Source organism: Littorina saxatilis, linkage group LG5 (assembly GCF_037325665.1).
Source record: "Littorina saxatilis isolate snail1 linkage group LG5, US_GU_Lsax_2.0, whole genome shotgun sequence".
In the NCBI taxonomy this organism is placed as follows: Eukaryota; Metazoa; Mollusca; class Gastropoda; order Littorinimorpha; family Littorinidae; genus Littorina; species Littorina saxatilis.
This window is the reverse complement of record NC_090249.1, coordinates 40,807,049-40,831,277: the sequence shown is the minus strand read 5'-3', so window position 1 is coordinate 40,831,277 and position 24,229 is coordinate 40,807,049. Positions and strand designations below refer to the sequence as shown.

The 24,229-nt window shown below is 39.7% G+C and overlaps 1 protein-coding gene across 5 annotated transcripts; it reads right to left on the bottom strand.

Annotated features, from left to right (window-relative positions):
* Window positions 1–87: 87 nt before the first annotated feature.
* LOC138967124 (stathmin-like) lies at window positions 88–24,104 on the bottom strand. Of its 5 annotated transcripts, none has more exons than XM_070339608.1 (8): window positions 23,990–24,104; window positions 12,477–12,543; window positions 11,425–11,535; window positions 9,735–9,901; window positions 8,541–8,732; window positions 5,233–5,385; window positions 2,452–2,592; window positions 88–1,742 (listed from the first exon to the last, which is right to left on the bottom strand). In XM_070339608.1, the coding sequence occupies exons 2-8, from the start codon at window positions 12,484–12,486 to the stop codon at window positions 1,671–1,673; spliced, it is 846 nt and encodes a 281-aa protein (XP_070195709.1). In that variant the 5' UTR covers window positions 12,487–12,543; window positions 23,990–24,104; the 3' UTR covers window positions 88–1,670. The 5 variants fall into 5 exon arrangements, with proteins under 5 accessions (XP_070195709.1, XP_070195708.1, XP_070195710.1 ...); XM_070339607.1 differs by lacking the exon at window positions 23,990–24,104 and adding an exon at window positions 12,824–12,969; XM_070339609.1 differs by lacking the exon at window positions 11,425–11,535.
* Between the last annotated feature and the right edge of the window lie 125 nt (window positions 24,105–24,229).

Here is a 24,229-nt window from a genome sequence, read left to right as displayed (position 1 = left end):
AGTGGAAAGAGAAAACGAATGATAGAAAAATGAGACAGCAAGATCATTTGTTCATGCACATGAGAAATAAACTTGTCCATGAACGTCTTGTACTTTTTTCCTGTTATTTTATTGAAGCAGTTTAGCATAAAGTTGAAACAAAACCCCGAACAGCTGGTGGGCTACAATCAGCGAAACAGTAATACAAAGTAAACTGATCAAAAATGGCAAACTGGTCATATCAAAAGCCAGGGCAAAACAATGCACATCACATCAAATGCTCAATCTGGAGGAAAAGAAGAAACATGCTATTAAAATGTTGCTCTTTCCTTTGCTGTTATACTCTCACTTTCAACATTTTAATTTGATGGGCTGAAAAAGGGAACAGAACAAAACAATTGTCACTTTGATAAGGCAACTCAGTTTCAATCACGAATCTTCAAACAACAGCAAGTGTTGAGTAAAGCGTACTGCATAACATTTCTTAGTCTTTCTGCGACATGTACAAACACGAACATTAAAGTTAGAAGCCGAGGGGAAAGAAGAAATAGAGGCAGTGTTCAAAATAACAGAAATCTACCATAATACCTGACTGGTAATAAGTACATCCCGAAAAAGAAAATAGCACATTATTGGGGGTTTGCGTAGTAAAAAAAAAAAAAAAAAAAAAAGTCTGCATGCAACACATCTATTTTAAGCATTCAAGGGGTTGAATAAACTACAACACTTAAGTGGATAAGAAACTCTGGCCTCTACTGGGACATCTTTTGTAAATTAACATGACTATCAATACCATGCACAAAGGCCTTCTTCTGAGACACTTTTGATTGTTTATAGCAAACATTCTAGCTACCCAGAACTGCTTTCTCACAATTCTTACACTCTATGCGGAATGAATGGTTAAATGAGCAGCTACAGTTTCAGTGCACACCAGCCTAATATCTAGCGCGTAACAAACCCTGCATAGCATACAATCAACACCACTGATCAAATCTATTTTGACATCATCTGGAATGCGTGACAGTTCTCAATCAGTACTGAATGAACATGTTTCAGCACAACTGATGAAATCAAGATTTGGTGCTAAAATGTGATCAAAAATACATGCACTGAACACAGGCTATGGCAAGTTAATTATAATACGACGGAGTGGTTAGGTCTCCACAGAAATGCCACATGAACAAACCACAACGCTCAAATGAATGAACACCTTTTCAAATCATTGCATAATGTGCAGCTAAAAATCATGAGTGGAGATGAAGGGTGAATTGATCACACTGAAAACAGTGTAAATTCAAATATCAAAACAATCCTGAAGGAGGAAAAAGTGACCAAATACAGTACGAGAAAAGCCAAGGCAGAACACGGAGAGACGCCAGGAAGCTAGGAAAGAGAGACAAGAAGACAGATTCCCATACCATTAGTCAAGGGAGAGAGAGAGAAAGAAAGAACATAGCACATGTAGTAATTACAATGATAGTCAATGAGATTCTGGACAGAGTGTTGTTGAACTTGTTTCCAGATGACTTTGTCAACACAGATTGGAATCTCCAATCATGAATTGGTAAAAATGATTGTATCTGAACTTGGTTGTAAAAGTGTTCAATTAAGCAGCATCTGCCAACGAGACAGCTGCTTTCTTCCTTTCTTATCAGTCAAATCGACTTTCATGTGATGGTTGTGGACAACTTTTAGGCATCTCCCATTTCGTTCTCTTCTTGTTTCATTCCTTTCTTCTTCTGCACCTCCTCAATGCGACGTTCCTGTTGAAAGAGAAGGAAGCTTAAATTTACACAGTCACCGATTTACAATCTGAAATGTAAAGATATTTTTTGTTTTTGTAATCCCAGAGAAAAAGAAAATGCTGTTTCAACTAACACTAGGCAGCCATTTCACATGTAGTTTCTATAACACATGTAACTGACATGGATTACAGGATCTTTTTTGTGCATACTTTGTCTTGTGCTTTAGTGTACACACGAAGGAGGATAAGGCACTAGCAGGTCTGAACATAAGTCAGGCATGGGAATTGTCCGCGAAATCACGGATTTCCGTGAAAAGGAAATAAAATTGTTCGCGGCAAAAAAAAAAGGTAAATTAAATTATATGTATACTATTGTCTCTCTATTCATCATTTGCTTACACGAGAACTATCAAAATATTGGTCTAAAATTCGTTTTCTTTCCGGGGGCTCTGGACCTCCGCCTATTTTCAGAGTTTTTTCTATTTTGGAATTCCCATGCCTGATAAGTTGACCTGGGAGATCAGAAAAATCTCCACCTTAACCTTTAGAAAAAAAATGGGAACCATCACTATTCAAGTAAAAGTGATCAAACAAAAAACCCAAATGCTTATACGACTTACCTTTACCATGTCCCATTACAGTAGAACCCCCCTTTTAAGACTCCTTCACCTTACTGATGCAAGTTAATTCCACTGTAGAGAAATGAAAAGACAAGGCCAACAACTCACGTGTTCCAGCAGTCTCTCCTGCAGAGCCTTGAGCTGTTCCTCCCGGTTGCGCAGGGCGTTCTCCATCTTGCTGACCAGCTTCTCCTCGCACACCTTGCCCATATTCTCACTGGCCTGGCACACCTCCTGGATGTGGTTTGCCTGCAACGTCATACACAGCCGTTAATCCCATGCTCTTGAAAGCCAAAGGAAAACCGTGTGGCCTACTGCAGTCCCCCTCCGCTGCCAGCTGTACGGAGGAAATGAGGACCTAGATATCATTTGTCTCGCTGTCTGGGCTGACAATATAGACGCGTGATCAACAACAAGAACTCACTCTCTCTGCGTAAAACATGAAAGTTCTACACAGCCTGGCCTTGGTATTCCTGCAATTGTGACAACATTCACACACAGTGACCATGGCAGTGTCTCTGCTGCCATTTTTTTCTGGGCTGTAATAATTTTTGTCAAAGAACACATACAGTTGCCATCAGTCATCTATTCTTACCTCATACGATGATAATATTCCGCTGATATTGCTAACATGCCACAAAAATTAGTGATGGAAAATTCATTAACATACATTTTAAAACATTCTGAGATCCCACCAGATGTTAACCAGCCATGCTTTTATACAGACATGGAAAGTTCAATACAGTGCAATCGAGGAACGTGTGCACTTATACAAATGTGCACATCCACAATACTGGATAACAGGAGAACCATGGATGGGTGACCAACTTTGCCAGTACATAAACTTACCCAGAAAAAACCTTGCATACAGTTGATTTGATGTGATGCATGATACGTGAAGTACATTTTATTTAAAAGACAGTGCCTGTCAATGAATAAACTCTTGATACAGAGAATGCATCAATAACTTTTTTCAAAGAATAAATGTGAGTCTGCTTGCGATAATGGGATGTTAACAGTGAGCAAGGCCTGTCTGTTTACTTTCTTCATCTCGGACACAGCACTGAACAGGCCTTCTTTCTTTGGTACATGTCTTAGTGAAAGGATGCCTTTAGTCTTTCATGTTTTTAATGCGACATGTACTGATTTGTATAAATATCCCCCCCCCCCCCCCCCTCCCCAAGCCATTGTTAAGCGCTTTGAGCTGTGGAGAAGCGCTATATATATGTTCTATTATTATTATTATTATTATCTGACTAGATAGATCTGTGGTGATTTCTACATGACCATTTTACATGGGAAGGTATCCTTTAAGCTTTACCTACAAACAGTACAAATATAATCATACAGCATATACATGTAATACAATATTTCTTTTCTGAACAACAATGGGATCAACATCATACTAGCAATTCACATCTCTCATGATTGTGCATAAGAACTGTAGAGCAAGGGAAGCAACTCTGACACCTGGACATTAAATGGACTCGGACCTGACAACCCTTGCGATGCCTGAAGTGTAACAATATGCAGGGTCCCCACTGGTTTTTAGAAACAAAATTCCATGACTTTCCATGAGCCTCAATAACATTTTCCATGACTAGATCTACATCTTGTCACTGCCAGTTTTGGCACTGGCTTGCTTTGCACTGAATTTGAGTCAGTTTCTACGCAGTGTGCTGGCGACACAAATCGCTGCTGGCTGGCAAAGGGGGGGGGGGGGGGGGGGGGAGATTGGCTGGGCAACGAAAATCGCCGCTGGCGTGCTAAAGGTTAATTTTTCTTTCTTTCTTATTTTTGTTAAATTCCATGACTTTCCATGACTTGAATTGAAATTCCATGACTTTCCAGGCCTGGAAAATTAAAAATCAAATTCCATGACTTTCCAGGTTTTCCATGACCTGTACGAACCCTGAATATGGTTTTTTGGGGGTAATTTTTAGCGCAAAAATTAGTGTTTAAGTGTAGCATTGTTTAACATTCATTTGCACATGTGCATTTATGCTATTTCGCGCAAGGATATATACTTTAAAAAAAGAAGAAGTTTGCTTTAAAAGCAGAAACATAATGGCCAACAAAGTGTCTGCAGTGCCACTTTTCTGTGTGGACAATGCTTTATGACCCATATTCTGACTGCTACATGGAGTGAGAATCAGAAATGAGACCAGGACTCACAAGAAAGAGCAAACTGCTGCATGCTTGTGATTATTTGTTTGAGCATAGCACTTTTAAGCTTGATGTAACAGCAGAGCATGCTACGCTAAAAGCATAACAGTTGGCAGCTCTGTGGACTGAACTTTGAACAAGAACACGCATGGTTTGCAAATACATATGTGTGCATACAATCCGTAAAGAGTATGACAACTTCCAAATATTATGTGTGATCCATTCAACAGTTCACAAACCTGCATTTATGTTACAAGTGAAGCATTATGGCAACTGTTTTAAATGACAGCATCTATGTGTCAAAATACAAAAAAGTGTAATGTTGCTGTTTACTTGAAAGAAATCTCACTTCTCTGAGCTGTGCTGAAATGGTTTATTAAACTTTACTCCAACATATATATATATGTGTTACACACTTACCTCTAAAATACTTTTGGTAATAATTTATGTAAACATCACACTTTTGTGCCTGAAATCAAAGCAAACCTATACCACAAAAAGCAGTAAGATTTATATCTCAGCAAACAAAACTTTGATGCTGGAAACGTAAAACAGAAACTGCGGTTCTCTACAGTAACCATCTTCTGAATGATCAAAAACTGAATCAATATGAAAAAGCTGCCCTGCGTAGGAAAAGCCAAACAAAACGAAACCAAACCAGCGTACAGTGCCAAGCGTAACAAAAAAGGAAGCAAGCAGCCAGGCTAAAGCAGGGCAACTTACATGATCTCTTAGTCGCTTCCGCATACTCTGTAACTTTGTCTGCCTGTTTTCTTCGTAAACCTCAAACTTCTGACTGATTTTGCTGTTGATTTTCTCCTGATATTCCGCTTCCATCTTGTCGCTTTGCTTACATGTCTCCTGCACTTTGAGGGACTGCAATCCAGGCAGTGGCCAAAGAGACAGAGAGATAGAGAAACACAATAGTACATACCAAAAACACAATCATAACAAAAGAACTACAAATGTGCACGTCACAAAAACAACACAAAAGTAGAATCAAGGGTTATATACAGTACATGTACGGATGAAACATAAATCAAGGAAACAAAGAGAAGCTTATGTATATGTCCTTTCATGAGTGAACTAGGAAGATTTGAAACTAAAACCAAACAGGATTAATAATAAGTGAACAGCTAATTCTAAAAAGGTGTCCCCCATACCACAACCCTTCCTCATCCATTTTCGGAAACCTATGAAGTATGAAGCAATGCAGAAGAATGACTTCATCACAATTTGATTCTTCCCCTTCCTCTACATTTTACCACTTCAGCTTTAAATTAAAATTTCCCAGGCTTGAAATAATTAAGTTTACTTTACTTGAGCAGTGCATGTGGGACCCATTCTAGGTTAGGAAAGGGGGGAGAAAATTGCGGCCTGACCCAGGGTCGAACACGCAACCTCTCGCTTCCGAGCGCAAGTGCGTTACCACTCGACCACCCAGTCCCAGCTTCAACAGAGGAGAGAACTTTTGCGTACTCAGGCTTGATAAGGCCAAAAAAAATAAATTGTCTGTTTCTGGTAACATGGCTAAAAAAAATAGGGTCGGTAGGTCGGGATTTTTTTATTTTTATTTTTTTATTTTTTTTTTTACCCCAAATGTAAAACTAACTTTAACAAGAAGAGCAAACGCTCGATCGAGTCACTTTCGCAGTTCTGAATATTATATGAGGCATCAGATGGACAGGAAGAAATTGCTATTCACAACACAATGAGTCACGTTCACATAAAATTTGAGCCCGGTCACTTTTATAGTTTCCGAGAAAAGCCCAACGTTAAGTTGTGTGTTGCCAAACAGAAAAGGCTAGTTATCTCCCTTGTTTTTCTGATAACGTTCGTAAAAGGCTACAGATGTAAATACTTTGATGTAAAGAATAATCCTACAAAGTTTCAATCACATCCGATGAACTTTGTCAAAGATATAAAATGTCTAATTTTTCCTTTGACGCTGACCTGTGACCTTGAAAAAGGTCAAAGGTCAACGAAACCATCGTTAAAGTGTAGAGGTCATTGGAGGTCACGACTAAACAAAATATGAGCCCGATCGCTTTGATAGTTTCCGAGAAAAGTCCAACGTTAAGGTGGTGTCTACGGACGGCCGGCCGGCCGGACAGACTAACACTGACCGATTACATAGAGTCACTTTTTCTCAAGTGACTCAAAAATCGCGCAAAGAGACTGGATTCACTATACATAGAGACAAGACACTCAACACATTTACAAATCGTCAGCGGACTTTCGTTTTCACACGTTTTTGTTGTTCATTTTCTCACCCTGTCCTTTACCACAACAGCAACAACAAAAAATTTTGAGTTTGGGAAAAAAAAGTTTAGGGTCGGCGCCGAAATTTAGGGTCGGTCGGGTGACCAGAAACAGACAATTTTTTTTTTGGCCTAAACCTAAACACAGGAGCAGCCATTGTGGAGAGATCTACTTTTTGACGAAAGTGACCGAACAACTATGAATGACGTCTCGGTATATGGGAATGACGTCACAGTCATCGTCACAGTCTGTATCTTTTGAAGCATCACAATCTTCATGACGTCTTTCTGTGTCTGCATCCGCGAAATGTTTGTTCTTTCCGGGATCTTTGTCATCTATGTTCATAACTTTGTCCTTCTAGATTCAGACTAACAAGCCTCGTGAGCGAGCCACTTTCCAAGGGCAGCTAAATTCGCGTATGGAAACAGTTCTGTCGTCTGGGATGCCGTTTTCAGTATTCTCAGCGTTGAAGAATTTGTAAAGAGAGGAAACGATAACAGCAGGAGAAATAAAAGTCGTGTGTGCATTTTGGGGCTTTTGGAGGGACGATTTCGAGTTTGAATCCGTTCTTGCACATGCTCCAAAGCGTGTAACATACAATCTTGCACACGTTTGCTTTAGTAGTGGCAAAGAAGGAAAGCGTGTGACATTACCCGCTATTACGAGCTAGTCGTGTGACAGAGAGTTTTCTTGCACACGAGACTGTAGATGTTTCACGACGGCTTTAGCCGGAGTGAAACAGCAGCAGTCGAGTGTGCAAGAACACTCTCTGTCACACGACTAGCTCGTAATGGCGATTATGTCTCACAGCTTCAACAGAGGAGAGAACAAACACGTTTTGCGTACTCACGCTTGATAAACCTAAACACAGGAGCAGCCATTGTGGAGAGATCTACTTTTTGACGAAAGTGAACGAACAACTATGAATGACGTCTCGGTATATGTGAATGACGTCACAGTCATCGTCACAGTCTGTATCTTTTGAAGCATTCCATTCTTCATGACGTCTTTCTGTGTCTGCATCCGCGAAATGTTTGTTCTTTCCGGGGTCTTTGTCATCTATGTTCAGAACTCTGTCCTTCTGAGCGAGCCACTTTCCAAGGGAAGCTAAACTCGCGTATGGAAACAGTACTGTAGTCTGGGATGCCGTTTTCAGTATTCTCAGCGTTGAAGAATTTGTAAAGAGAAGACACGACAACAGCAGGAGAAATAAAAGTCGTGTGTGCATTTTGGGGCTTTTGGAGGGACGATTTCGAGTTTGAATCCGTTCTTGCACATGCTCCAAAGCGTGTAACATACAATCTTGCACACGTTTGCTTTAGTAGTGGCAAAGAAGGAAAGTGTGCGACATTGTGCCACATTGAAGGAAGTTTGCACGTTGTTTTTTCTAGTGTATCCATACAACTGGCCATCAGAAAGGTTCGTGTAATCAAAAACAGACTTGATAGCTGAATCTACCCAGCTTTTTACACCTTCCAGGCTAAATTCTACAAAAGAAAGCAAGAGAATTTGAAGTCTTGTAATGATTACTTTACTTATTTAAACTGTGTCAACCAGAATTGTTCTGCCTTACTGAAACACTCTCCCTCCACAGATACTGATTAGATTAACAGTAAAATCACTGACAAAATGTCACCTTTCCCAATCTACGTGTCTCTATATAAAGCAATGGACTGGAATACAACAACAAAAACAGCACCACCACAGTGACACACACATGACACACTACAACATCCCACGCTATGCTGACACAAACAACCAGGACATACATGTTCGCGCAGCCTCTCCTGCAAGGCCTTGATCTGGGCCTCCCTGTTCTCCTTGTTGGCCTCCATGGAGCGACGCAGCTTCTCCTGTGTGGCCTTGGAGAACTGCAGACTCTCCTGCGCGGCCTTGGCCAGCACCTCCTGCGCCTTCTCCCGCTCCTTGGCCAGCTGCTCCAGGCGTTGCGCCTCCAGGGACTGTGTGTGTGTTCACACAGAAAATGCAGGTACAGGTTAGATCACACGGAGACTACCTCTTAAACATGAGAATAGAAAATGGTCACAAAGGAGGAAACAAGTTTTGCCAAATCCAAAATTAGACACAATATTGAAGCTTTTATCACTGTTTCTTAAACCCTGATGTAAGAGAAGAAAAGACATTGTTTTTACACATGAAGTGTTGCTTACAGCTTCAAAATCAATGTAATATGTACATTTTTCATATCCAAAATGAAGCCATGCAGAGGATTCAAAAGGAGGAATTCCTCCAAAAGGAGGAAGATTATCATGCCCGACCTCCGTTCCTAGAATATCATTATCAAGCTCAGGCATGGGAATTGAAAAAAGGAAAAAAGGCTGAAAATGTGTAAGTAATATCAAAGTCGACGGCGCGATGCGCCTAGCCTGGTCCGGGGGCATGCTCCCCCGGAAAAAATTCTCCAAAGAACCCAAATTGAGCAATTTGGTGTCATCTGAGCTCCAAGTTTGCCATTAAATTCAGTTTTTAGAACCATTTTTGCCTCCCCCATTTATTTTTTCGGCGGACTCTTGCTTTTTCGGCGGAACAAAAAAATAATCGGCGGAAATTTGCCTTTCGGCAGACAATTCCCATGCCTGCAAGCTGTTCATTCATTCACTCCTCAATTGCCCCTGTCTCCATACTGAGGTGTACATGGGTGCATGTGGGCTTTAAAAACTCTGGCTGAACATGTTGGGAGCCACTACTATAACCATGGGATGATGATTATTTTTCCTTTGTTCAGTGCTTTATTTTCTTCCGGCACAACATCTGCTCAGACAGTTATCACATAACCAGAATTCTGCCTTCCAGCAAAGCCACATGCAGCAAATGAGTAATTTGCATGAGATGGTACATTATCATAGAATGCCTGGAGCAGTAGGCATAGTCACAAGCATCAAACAAAAACTATCATCAGTACTGTACACTAAAGTCTGGCCTTACAAATTATGCATACTGACCTGTCTGCGTTCCTCAGCCTTCTGCAGCTTGAGCTTGATGTCCTCCTCTGACAGAGAGATGCGGCTGCTCTTGGGCGGGGACACAGGGCGCAGGGGACTGTTGTTGGACGCTGGCTTCAGGATGACCTCAAAAGCCAGGCTGCCAGACTTCTTAATGGGCTTGTCAGCTGTGCATAATCAACACCATTCATTATTATTGATTACACAACTTTGTCACACTAACCGGTGCTCCAGAGAACACAATTATATCACACCTTCCTGACAATAAAGAAATCATTAACAAAAATAGATTTGTAATTTCTTTTGGAATGTATTACTATCACCAATATTTATACTTTAATGACTTATAATGCATTCTGTTAACTTCATTAGCCCTCTATTACTAATCCTTGTGCCTTTATCCTTTACAACAATTCAAACTAGCATAGCACGTTTAGGTAAACAAATCCTTCAAAAGCAATGCAATGATAATATTGATAATCTGGCTCATTAATTCCAAGAGACTTTTACAGCTGCACAACAGACAGTTCAAATCCACCCAAGGCAGGGAAGCTATGAAATAATAAGAATAAAATCATTCTTCATCACCCATAACAGAAAAATGAAACACACACGCCAAAAAGACCATTTTGATTACCCCTCTAAGTCCAAACATGTCTAGGGTACTATCATGCTGATAAGAAACAAAATAGTTCAGACATGAAAAGGCCGAAGACACAAGTGCATGGAATCCCTTTCATTTTTAATTGTGGTGTGGGTTACTTTCAGCAAAACAAACCTGCTAATACCTTCTGTAAGTGGGACAAAAATCTAACTGAAGAGCAAACATTTGATTTATTGTACCATGCATGACTGTTTTGCAGGCACCTGATATGCTCCAAAAAGCCAGCTGACAGGCACACTTCAAAATATTTGCAATCAAAAGTTTAAGGCTATCTCAGGACCTTTTACTTTTAGCTCTAAAACAATATTTTTTTCTGCAATGGTTTAGATGTTTATAGAAAAAAAGTCAAGTGATGTGTAAGCAAAAAAAATCTTTAAATCATGGGAAGGGGACTAGAAAATACTTTTATTCCAAAACCCCGAGATTTCCCACAGTCAACATTCATGATTCAAACATTGTCAAGCATAATGTGCATTTTTTAAACCTGAACAGGCTGGATGAAGCAGAAAGAAATGGCAACCCCAAAATCAAGCATTAGATTAAAAAATTAGGAAAAGATTCCTGTGCTGACAGTTTCATGAGTATTTGTTTTAGTTTTATCAAATTCTGTGGATGTTGATCATGCAAAAGCCTTCTCTTGACTTCTCTGAGGATGCATTAAGCAAACTGTTGAAAAATCTGAGCCCCAAAAGGTAAAAAAAAAAAAAAAAAAAGCAAGAAAAATTGAGCTACACTGTCAAATAAAAGCCCAGAGAGGTTTCACACAGAAAAGAAATCATACAATTACCAAGTGGACTTCAAACAGACACATCATCACTGATAAAGAACAAGGAAAACAACTCAGCCACAAAATCACTTTTGTACTGTATCACATTACCACATAAAATAAATACATGTACATTGAAGGAGATAAACGACAATCAGGCAATGGACTGGACACTGTCACCGTCAGTGGATTGAAGGTAAAGCAACAAAAGGACACAATGACACTGGAAAAAGGCACAACAAATATTTATTGATGTATACCTTTTCCCTTCCACACCACCATAGCATCATATTTGCTCTGGTTGGGGTGGACTTTGCGAGGTTTTTGTGAATTGTTTTCACGCATACACAAAAATGTGAACCAACTGCAGACTATCCAAGCAGCATTGTAAGAGAAAAAGGTTTTGCTTTTAACAGAAGTAGAAGTATGCATTATTATGCCCCAAAACATTACACATGTACTCTGATAACTCAAAGATCTGTTACACTGTTAGGCTTTAATTTTTACCATGATGTAGGCAAATTTCTCACCTCCATTTCCCCTTTACCAAAATATTGGCTGGCAGATTGTCAATTAATGTCAATAAATATGTATGATAAGATAAAGTGATATCGATCAAATATACAACATTTTGTCCGTGTGCGATTGATTAGGACTGCCGGAGTGACTAGGAGTAAGACTGTACAAGCAGGCAGGAGCAGCATGAGTCATGTCCTGTGTGACAGTGCCAAGATAAGAGACCCGGCAGTGTCTGAGCTACAGTTACCAGTAGATCAATACCTCCTCTGCACATTATTATTCCTTCTGTTTTTCCCTCAAATGATTTCGCAAAAAGTGAAACTCCCATGTATTTTTCTGCTAAGGCACATAGGGGTCAGTGTTTGTGCTGGACATTTTTTGCACACTTTTGGCTTTATCAGTTATTCCATTAACATATTAAGCTAGGATTTTAACCTTCCTTGGACTATGGATTTGTGAGGATTCTGAGCATGACCATAAAGCTTCTGTTGAAATGTATGGTACAACAATAAGTTACTGTGACATAAATTATAGTTTTGTATACTTACCTTTAATTTTTCACCATACTATCACAGTATCAGCCATTTTCTTTTAATGATACTAAGGATCCAATATCTAAGCCGGGTCTCTGGTAATGTAAAACCAAAAGACCCTGCCCATCCCAAAATTTAGACACAAATCAAGGTAGCAAGTGTCTGAAATAATCTGATCATCTGGAATTATAGAGTAACATAAAATACATTTCTAACTGTAACTCAATGAGTATAATTTTTATAAAATGTGTGTTTCCTACCTGTCGACATTGTCTCTCTGGTTCTTGACACGGTTCCACCAACTACTGGAAAATCAGGGAAATTTTCCTGAAAATACACAAAATTGAAAAACACTTTTAGCTCACCGAGACTTTTCTCACGTCAACATGACCAAGCAAAGCTTTACACTTTTCCTCCGTATTCTCCCTTTGGTTCAAGTAAAATCTTAAACACACTGAAGGATGGATCTGAAAAATGTCTAGACTAAATTATGAAGAGCGCTTTCGTCTCCCACTTCAAAATTATGCATCTTCTGAGTTCCTGCAAAAGAAGCCATAAGAATATCAATGCTGCAACAGGAAAACAAAGCATGGCTGTTGCAGCTTACCTTCTCATTTAGACCTGTAGTCGAGTTCGACCATGAGCAAGAGAAAGGAGAAGCGGGAAAGACCTGAGATGACCGCACGTTGGGTCGCACAACACAGTCACGTCTGACTCACAGCCAGAACGCAGAACGCACTTATGATAATTCATTACCAATGCCAGTTCACGTCAGCACAGAAAAAGTATTGACACAATCTTTTTACACTCAGCCGCCCGAGTCTCTGATTTAGAGTAAAGGTAAAAGGATTTATCCACTCCAAGATATTTTGAATAGGTTTATTGATTTTTAAAAACAGTGAACTGTGAAGGGAGGCTGTGCTGGGGGTTTCAGGGGGGGAAGTGAATGATGCTAATGAGTCAGTGGGCTGGGACAGAGAAGCAGATCAATACCCAGCGGCAGTGGCTTGCTAGTGCCAGAACTGTGTCATGGACACTCCTGGAATTTTCCTGCAACCACTCTGGATACTAGCTAACATCAGTGCAGTGGCTGGTTTACTTTTCTAAGACTTTTCTCCATTTCATTTTTTATCAACCCTTTTTATGCCATTTCTACAGTAAATATAAAACAAACAAACACTAGCAGCTCTCTCTCGCCTATGCACTATGCACACCTTAAAACTATCTGGATTTGACCCAGTCTCCCTTCATGTTTAGACAAAGGACACTATACTTTAAAGGACTTTCACAACACTGCAACATTATCTAAATGATTAAGAAGATATAAAAACTTCTAATAAATTTTCCTTTAAAATAAAACTTGGCTTTGTTTAATTTCCTCAGTGAAAGTCCCTTCATGGACATTTACCAGATATGAATCACTGTCATTCTCCCGAGCCCAACTCATGAACATACAATAACTGAATAGTGAATAAGGCTCCCCATAACTATTTCTGATTGAAAAACACAACTGTAAAGGCTATAAAGCTGTTTAGCAATTTTTTGGGTGAAAACTATGTCTTTTTGACATTTTGAAGAGAATTATTTTCTTTTAAGGGCAAACATGAAATACATCCCACACCAGTATTTCATTCTTAATGTTCAGAACTTTACTATTTAAGTAATTTCCAATCATAAAGTTATGTAATTTCAAACCCAAGGGAGGAAAAGACACCACTGTATGAGCAAGTAAACACATCATGCTGTCTTTGAATGGTTTACCAGAAGTCCAAACATATGTATGCATGTCCTAATCAGTTCATGCATAATTGATTGGAGTTGTCAGAACTGTCAGAGGAGTACGACTGTACCTGGCAAAGATCAATCGATGCTGTGGGGCCACTAGTAGTACCTTGGAGAAACCCAACAGAAAGGACTGTTCAGATGACCATCCCTCAACTCAAAATGTGCACGTTTAGAATTGCAGTTTTGATTCTAATTAGCTGAATGCTTTTGAGGAATGTTTACTTTCAAAAAGGACTGCAGACTGGAGAAACTTGGAGATCAATACAGTTTTATGATTTTTGGAAATGTCATTTTGCAGTTATTAAAACACAACTTAGCATACATCACATGCCTGGAAGTGTGAACCAAAATTATGCATAAAAGCGGAAAAATGTTGAAGACACTGTATCTTTTAAATAATCTTACAGCAGCACACAATTAGTTATCTAAAAAGAATCAAGCAAAGATGCTTGAATATTGTATGCCAAGCGCTTGACATCAAAGCAACACTGTCCATGGTCAAGTTACAGACAAATGGCAGTTAGCTTCAGTAATAGCTGCATGCATTCTTTCAGTCTTCCGCTTATGGAGACTACCCTCAGTTTTTTTCATAGGGTTTACACTGTGCTGCTGGCTTCAGGAAGCAAAAATCAATAGAGCCCGACTGGCTGGCACCAGGAGGATTTCCAATGCATTCATCAGGGCATTCACACTCTGTGCCTGACTTTTTCCCCCAGCTATACCAGTGCTGACCCTGTCTACATTATTTGAACCTTGTAGTATGATGGGTAAATGAATAAAGTAAACATGCAACCAACATCTGTGAAGAGACATAGTAAGTGCAAGCTGTGCCTTTATTCTACAGTTACAACTTACAGGGAATGCAATGGACAGCAAATAAACTGAAAGTAACACCAACAGCTAAAATGTTACAGGGAAAGCAATGGACAGCAAATAAACTGAAAGTAACACCAACAGCTAAAATGTTACAGGGAAAGCAATGGACAGCAAATTAACTGAAAGTAACACCAACAGCTAAAATGTTACAGGGAAAGCAATGGACAGCAAATAAACTGAAAGTAACACCAACAGCTAAAATGTGCAAAGATCAAGTTTCAAAAACGTATCAGAACAAGAAGGGCAAAGCCCATACGACTCACATGCTTGACCTTGACCTTTACATGACCTTGACCTTCAGGGTCAAGGTCAAATAACTAAACCTAGCAATGACATCATACACTAAGAACTGCTTTACACATTTTTCTTACCAAAATACATGTGACCTTGACCCAAGGTCATCCAAGGTCATGCAACACAAAGCTGTTAATTCAAGACATAGGAAGTACAATGGTGCTTATTGGCTCTTTCTACCATGAGATATGGTCACTTTTAGTGGTTCACTACCTTATTTTGGTCACATTTCATAAGGGTCAAAGTGACCTTGACCATATGTGACCAAATGTGTCTCATGATGAAAGCATAACATGTGCCCCACATAATTTTTAAGTTTGAAACAGTTATCTTCCATAGTTCAGGGTCAAGGTCACTTCAAAATATGTATACAATCCAACTTTGAAGAGCTCCTGTGACCTTGACCTTGAAGCAAGGTAAACCAAACTGGTATCAAAAGATGGGGCTTACTTTGCCCTATATATCATATATAGGTGAGGTATCGAATCTCAAAAACTTCAGAGAAAATGTGAAAAATGTGAAAAATAGCTGTTTTTTAGACAACATTTATGGCCCCTGCGACCTTGACGCAAGGTCAAGATGCTATGTATGTTTTTTGGGGCCTTGTCATCATACACCATCTTGCCAAATTTGGTACTGATAGACTGAATAGTGTCCAAGAAATATCCACCGTTAAAGTTTTCCGGATGGACAGAGGGGGACGGACGGACGGACGACTCGGGTGAGTACATAGACTCACTTTTGCTTCGCATGTGAGGCAAAAATGATTTTTTTTCTCTCAATTTGTTGTTGCAAACTTGACCCCACTGTGACCTTAAAACTTAAAGGCCAACCAGACTTGGGTTAATGTTTCAAGGCCATCACACCATGGGATTGGGAATATGCAATATTTAGTCACAAACTTTCAAAGATGCAGCCTCAATACTGTTGAATAAAAATGATCATGTTTCTAGTCGTTGACTAACAATGTGACCCTGAGGCCTGCTGCAACTTTGAAATTTCCCAGGAATCAACCAGGCTTGGGTTGTCTGGAGGTCATCAATCCTCCAGAATAATGCACACAAAATGAATCTTTTTTTGTTTACATTGTGACTCAATATTGACCCCACTGTGTCTGTCTGTGACTTTGAAATTAGATTAGGGCAGAAGCCTATTATACTAGAAGCACTTTACTACTATTACCAGCAGTCGACATGCGATGATACATATGCTCTTTGACCTTTCCTTGGGGATATCCCATACTAAAAATAGAATACGGGATTGTGGGAAAGCTGTTCAAAGGCACTCACGCACTATATTCGATTTTCAATACACGACTCAAAACCTTTGGGATATATAAAAAAAGAATAACATACAAGAGATCAGAAAAGAAGGAAAAAAAGTTTAAAAATCATGATTTACAAGTCTTTAGGGGACTCGAACTCGAGACCACCGACTTTGGAGGCAAACGTCTAACCACCCCTCCACAAGGCTTACACAATCGAGGCGTGAAAACTAAGACTTGAACTGCCAACATAACTGCCACGTGCCCGAGTTTTCGAATCAAACATTTGTTGACTCGTCGTTTTCCCCATTCGTATTTGTGTTTTGTACGTTTTCTTGATATTAGCATTACATGTAGTCGCGGTGTTGCCTATAGGGCAATCAATTTTCACCAAAGCCGATGTCACACGGTTACTAAACAAAATAAAATAAATATGAATGGATAATTCTGGAAGTACTCAATAATTATGCTACTTTTTTTATTATTTCGATTCATTTCATAATCCAAAACGTTTGGAATGAAGCAAATGAATAAAATACAAGAATTACAAGTTAAGAAAAAAACAAACAAAAAACAATTGCCATCGAAGCAAATCGAACCCGGGACCACAAAAGTAAGGACGAGCGCATGATAGAGCGCGTTACCAACTGAGCTTCTCTGTGGCACTGGAGGCGAGGGAGATTTTAACTTCAAATTTTACACTTGAGTTCTCGAGCGTGGCGACGACTGACTTGAGTTTTCGAGTCTCTCCGTTTGTATTTGTGTACTGTTCTCTATATATCTCACTGTTCGGGGCTAATTCAGTTCATAACTGACCCTATGCTCCCGGTCACTGGTCACTTCGTATAAGTTTGGAAAGCAATACGAAGTAGTGATAATTTCAAACGTGACCGACATTATTGATACGAAATGCATTGACCAATCGCCTAAAAGCGCCGACGTCATTGCATGAAAAATACTCAAAAACCTCTATTCTCGATGACATACTAACGAGTTAGTTCGGGAGAACGACAATCTACGGACGGTTTATTATAATTTATATAAAGGGAAGCAAGCGGTTAAAAATGGGCGTTGATAGAGCCAATGAACAGGGATGGGAACTTGTAGTATTTCATTCACTTGTGATGAGGGTCAATCAGACTTGGGTCATAAGTTTTGAAGCTCCAGCTTCAAAAACGTTGAAGAAATTCATAATTTTCCTTTTTCGGACCAGCACACGATTCCACTATGACCTTAAAATTGGACAAAGGTCAACTAGATGTGCACATCTGGAGAAAACTAAACCAAAGAAGTGTGCAAAGTTTCAAACAAAGCTCGTGATTCAATAAGGCCTAAAAAAAAAATAGGTGTGGTTACGGTAACCCGACCTACCCATTTTTAGGGGCCGACCCTATAACTTTTTATTACATTTGTAAAAAAAAACACACAAAAAACCAAGAAAACGAGTGCAGAAAACGCAATGAAAGCGAAAGCGCTTGAGTCGCACACTTATTTCCCTGTCAAGTAGGTTTAATTTGTACACATTAGAAAAAAAAGTTAAACAAAAAAAGTGATTGCCTACCTTTCTACCCTGTTTTTTGGGGCTATGTTACCGTAACCACACTTATTTTTTGGGGGGGCCTAACATTCCAGAAATCCTCAACGCTGAATTTCATCAATAGACAGGCCAGCCAGCCTAAAAACTCACTGCTCATTTACAAAGTCTCTGCTGATGGCTCAGGCAAGGCAATAACATTTATCAACATGAACCAGAACCCACTGTAAAGTGTAACCTTCAAATTTGATTGAGAGTAACCATCCTTGATTGTGTCTGAAGGTTATCAAACCATGTAAAAGTGTGGAGCTTGAACGCTGTCTAGTTTAAATGGGTGGGTCTGTGTTACAATCGATATCGCTTTTGTTGACAGTTTCCACGGAGGTAAATGCGCAAGCACGGATAGTACGCAGGATTGGTTGAATACTAATCAGTAATGAATAACATTTTAAAAGCCAATCACAGCATGTTTCACAAACTCGCAAGTTGCTCGGCTTGGCGCAGGTTTTTGCTTAGGTCATTCCAAACACTGTAGTCCCGTGAAAAGTGTGCATGGGTTGGTGCAGTGGCACGTAATTTCCATGCGCCCTTTGACGCACTGAAGGGAATTCCAATGGGACATTTTGAAATGTTATGCGCCAATGGTGCAAGGTGCACTAATAAGTACTAGTAAATAAAACCTGGCAATTATGTAGCCCTTTGATTAATTTGATCTTCAATCAATGCATCACTCAAAACCTTTGGCATAAGCATTTTGGCCTTGTAAATATGAATTTAACCCCCCTGGTGAAACTGAAAGATAACTTGTGCATGTAAAGAAAAACAGTAGTTTGTCGTTTGACGTCACAGACAAGTATGACGTGTCATCTCGAGCTAGTGTGACGCGTTTTGCGGCCCGGAATATTGCATTCTAAAAATTGTTGTCCGTCTGGGTTATTGTGTATACAGTTGCACTTCCAAAATGATGACAAAAACGATGTTTGGTGGCTTGTTGTCAGACCAGCATTTTTTTTGTTGGTCCTCGGGGAGCATATCGCCTTTTGTTACATATTAAACACCGGGGCCCCACAAGGTTGTGTTCTCTCTCCTGTCCTTTTTTCCATTTACACAAACAACATGCTTTTAAGGCAGGTCAAATGGAGACAGGGACATTACTCTTCATACACAAAGGGAAGCCACTGACTGAGTTGTGTCGCCATTTTTTCCTGGCAGGCTGGGAATTCGAACACATCGAACAGGGAACGCAGAAGAAGAAGAACACGTCGAACATTCGAATGACGTAAATAGAACAAACGTCACATTTTTCAGGCAGCGTAAGTGAATGACGTCAGAAAATGACGACACCGCCAGAAATAAAAACAATGCGACACGCCTCCCAACCACGAGGTCAAAAACACGTGGGCATCTAATGAAATCGGTACAAAGCCGTTCTCTTTGCCAGTGACATCGTAATAATCACCAAAGCTAACATTGAAGCTCCGGTAGCAGGTAAGAGAGTGTCTCCCAACCCGTGATGCTCACAGCGTGATTGCATCAGAATACCACATGTTAAAACCGGTGTTTGAACTAGAATAACAGCCAGTAGTATTAAGAACAAGTGTCTTGTGTATGCAGCCCTCTTTCTACTGTACGCTGGCAGCAGATAATACAATAATTGAAGTCCTTCGAGGCATAAGGGGCCCATAAGGCGAAAAATTGCTTTAATTCCACCCTCAAAAAGTCCCAGCCTTCAAACAGTAACAAATAACAGTACGCACTAAAAAGCAAAATTATAAACCAAGCCTTGATTATTAATTTTTATTATTTAATACACTTGTATCAAACAAGTGACCTCCACCTTTTGATTGGCGTTTTTATTACATTTGAATCGGACTTGTGGCCTTTCAAAGTTGCGGTGACCTTTGACTTTCAACAGAGGTCATATGTAACAGTGGTTTTTAAAAACATAATTTAGTTGGCTCATATATCTGAGACAAATGATCGGACAACAGCCCTTTACATTATCGTGACACATATTTTTCTGAGGCACACTGGACAGTAATAGTGCAAAGGGTGGGGTTAATCAAGGGAGTGAACCCCCCCTAAAAACACCACCAACCTGTCGGTTTTTTTGTTTTTTTTAATGCCGTTTTGATCGCTCTTGCGTTTACAACCCATCTCATCAAATCGTAATTTATTTCCAGGCTACCAGCAATAAAATACCTCAACATGAGGAACAAATTTAAAATAAACTCTGGCAAAAGACGTGACGTCACAAAGTTTGAGTATGCGCAACATTTTCGTTTACCAGTGCACTTCGTTACCTGCCCATTGCTGCTTTGGGTGATATTTTTTAAGTGACTATTCCTAGTATGCAGATGTTTGTGTAATTGGCCGTTTTCAAAACATACCCATTTTTCGATTTTTCGGTCCAAAATTTAAAACGGGCACTGTCTTCCGAGACTCATAGCTCCAAAACGAACCCACTACCCAATATTTTTTTTATGCTGAATGCATAGCAGACAGATCGAACTTAAAAAATAACCAACTTTTGGGAGAAACCAAATTATATTTAACGGGTCCAGTGAACTACCTTAAATGATCCAGTTCTAGCCCTCATTAAATATGCAGACGACATGGCCCTCGTTGGGCGTCTGAAGGACGACGAAACTTTGTCAAAGTATTTTACCCAAGTTGATCTTCTGAATGAATGGTTCAAGTCCAGTTTCTTGCAGTTGAATGTAGGCAAAACAAAAGAAATGATTTTTGGAGGAAAGAGTGATAATTGTGGTCCCCAAAAAGTGAGAATAAGCGACAAGGAAGTTGAACTTGTGGAAACCTTCAAATATCTTGGGGTTTCAATTGACAATAAGCTGACTTTTAGTGATCATGTTCATGCTGTTTAGGCCTAAAAAAAAAATAGGTGTGGTTACGGTAACCCGACCTACCCTATTTTTAGGGGCCGATCCTATAACTTTTTATTACATTTGTCAAAAAACACACAAAAAAACGAGTGCAAAAAACGCAATGAAAGCGAAAGTCGCACACTTATTTCCCTGTCAAGTAGGTTTAATTTGTACACATTAGAAGAAAAGTTAAAAAAAAAAAAAAGTGATTGCCTACCTACCTACCCTATTTTTTTTGGCTATGTTACCGTAACCACACTTATTTTTTTTTTTGGCCTTATAAGAAAGCTCAGCAGCGACTTTTTCTTCTCAGGAAGCTTAAATATTTTAATGTCAATGAAAGTGTTATGGAACTTGTGTATCGCAGTTTGATTGAAAGCATACTGACTTTTAACATTGTGACATAGTATGGTACCACAAATGTTAAAAACAAAGCTAAACTCCACCGCATTGTTGCGATGGCTAGCAAGCTTGTTGGGCAACCCCAACGACAGCTGACCAGTCTCTACGAAGCTGCCATTAAGCGGAAAGCTCTCAAAATTGTCCGTGATCCGATCCATCCTCTCAACCCCTGTTTCGAAATTCTCCCTTCAGGTAAACGTTATAAGGTCCCTTTGGCACGCAAAAACCAGTTTAAAAAGTCATTCCTGCCTTCTGCAGTCACCATTTTAAATTCTTCTCGCATCACGTAGAGGCTGGTCGGCTGGGAAAAAACAAACAATTTGTACATGTGAAGGTGTGTGGGAAATATTTGTAATGTGATTACTCGGCTGTGAAACCCAACTCCTGTGATATGAGAGGGTAAATTTACATAGTGCAATATCATATTTGATTGTATCCCTTTTATGTTTTATGTGTGTCGTCCTATACAATTGTTGTTATAATCGTTTACAGGCAGACAGGGTGTGCCGAAGAAAAATTTCCATTTTTATGTAATATTTTAATGGACAATAAAGTGCTGTTATTGTTATTGTATATTTATCAACGGCAGCCTTCGGCCTTGGTCGATAAAGTTGAAACAAAAGATAAGGTCCCCTCTGACCAACAAAAAAGCTGGTCTGTCAACAAGCCACAAACATCTTTTATTATGCTCCCGTTCAGTTCGAATTAGTTTGGAAACCAAACTTAAAGGCACAGTAAGCCTCCCGTAAACCATCACAGATACGGTCAGGCTTTTACACACAGTACAAACACCCTTTCATTTAAACACTCACCGATTGAGAACATCCTAGGTGCCCTCCGTAAAGAGCGAACAATTTTAAAAGAATTTATTTTTGCGGGGTTTATCTTACCCCTGAGCCATTGTGAACCCGTGTGATCCAGTTTCCCTTTTTCACAATGTAGTCGTCAGTTAGTCATTTGAATGCGACTCGATGTGAGCTTATCTACAATAGCACGTTTTTATGCCCGAAACAAACGGCTGTGGTTCACAAGAACTCTAGCGATGGCTTTTGACTGTTGAGAGGAACGGCGATATAAATTATGCATAAACCGTCGTCTGCTACGACCATTGCGTGACCCTGCTTCCGGGCTTTTCTTTTTTCAAACTTTCACAACTTCGAATTGTACTGGTCTTGATGAAAAAAGAATTCTTTTATGATTAAAGAATGTTTGTGTAACATAAGCTGTCAATTTATTATTTTGATTTTAAAAGTTAGGTCCAGCGCAAAAACGCACCACGGTCCAAAAACATTCTGACAATCATCGATCCACGGCTATCGCCAGTTTACATCGATAGAATGAGACCCGAAGGGAAGTAACTCATTTTTGACCCGAGTTCAGGATGGGTCCAAAAAGTGTTCGAGACAATCTGCAAAATTAATTCTTTAAAAATTGCTCGCTCTTTACGTAGGGCACCTAGGATATTCCCGTTTGGTGAGCGTTCAAATGGAAGGGTGTTTGTACTGACAGTATCTGTGATGGTTTACGGGAGGCTTACTGTCCGGGCGTGATTTCCGGTATTGAATATTCATAACAGCCGTCCAGCACCAAAACGAGGCGCCATTGTTGTAGAGGACCAAGTCCACAAAAATAAATTCTTTGAAAATTTCTCACGCTCGACAGAAAGCAGCCAGGATGTTCCCGTTCGGTGAGCGTTCAAATGGAAGTATGCTTGTACTGTATGAAGACGCTCGGGGAGCTCTGTGATGGTTTACGGGAGGCTTAATTACTGTGCCTTTAAATAGCATTAATTTCAAGTGTGACCGAACATTATGTTGCTACTCCAGTTTTCCGAAATTATTTGACCAATCCCCGAAAGGGGCCGACGTCCTTTCAAAAAAAGGATTTCCCTACCCAGAATTCCAAACGGTTTTCAAGATTTTGTAGATTTAGTTTAGGACGACGTTCTATGGACGGTTGTTAGATATAGAGCCAGTCCTCTATAGACCCTATCGGTATTCCAAGCTCTCGTAATCTCTCGCAAACTTCAGAGCATAGTAAAGCATGCGGTACAGCGATCTCGTGCGAGCTGCACAAGCCAAGGTTCGAAGTTCTCGCAATGTTCAAAACATAACAAAGAGCGTGTCTCGCAAGAGCTGCTCAGATACCGAAAAGGTCTATTGAGCCAGAACGACTTCGCAAAGTTTCTTTTACCGGAAACTCAGTGCTAATATTAAAGCTTTGTGCGGCCAGTTTCACGAAGTATACTACGCGTAGTCGACTTCGCCCAGTTATGGACAGGCTCAAAGGGAAGCAAGCGGTTAAAAATAAGCGTTGACAGAGCTATTACCAATAAAGTATAATAGGAACTTGTAAGATTTTTCACCTTTGAGCGCAATCCGTCAATTAATTTCAGAATAAATATTCTTTGCTTTGAATTGATTAAAGGGACTTGTATACAAAAGAAAGCAATGCCACTGGATTGTGCGTTCTGAATATACAACTCTAAAGTTCAACATTACCCCGACAATTATCCATGAAAACTTTTAATCTCTTGATTTGAATCAAAAAGTCAAACGACGGGATCTCCACGGTTTTGTTGGGAGTTGCTCCATCTCAATCTCATCTCCTGCCCTCTTTTGTTGCATGACAATCACATCATTTACATTCACTGGCTGTCAATGAAAACCTTCAATGCATAATACCTGAACAACCACAGAGAATGACAAATGCATGCACGAAGGACAGTTTTACCTTGAAGATGCTGTTCGCTTTTCAACTGCTGTCGTCAGCACAATAAACGCTCTATCATCCTTTTTAGCAGTAAACTCACGGCCGAAATACGCGCGCATCGAGTGAAACGTTATCGTTTCTTACATCTGATTGGCTGACAATTTATTTATTTAGTAAATTTGAAAATAAAATGAAATTTTTTTGCATTGATTTTCAATCTCAATTTTGCATTTAAAACTTCAAATTTCTCACTACTACACC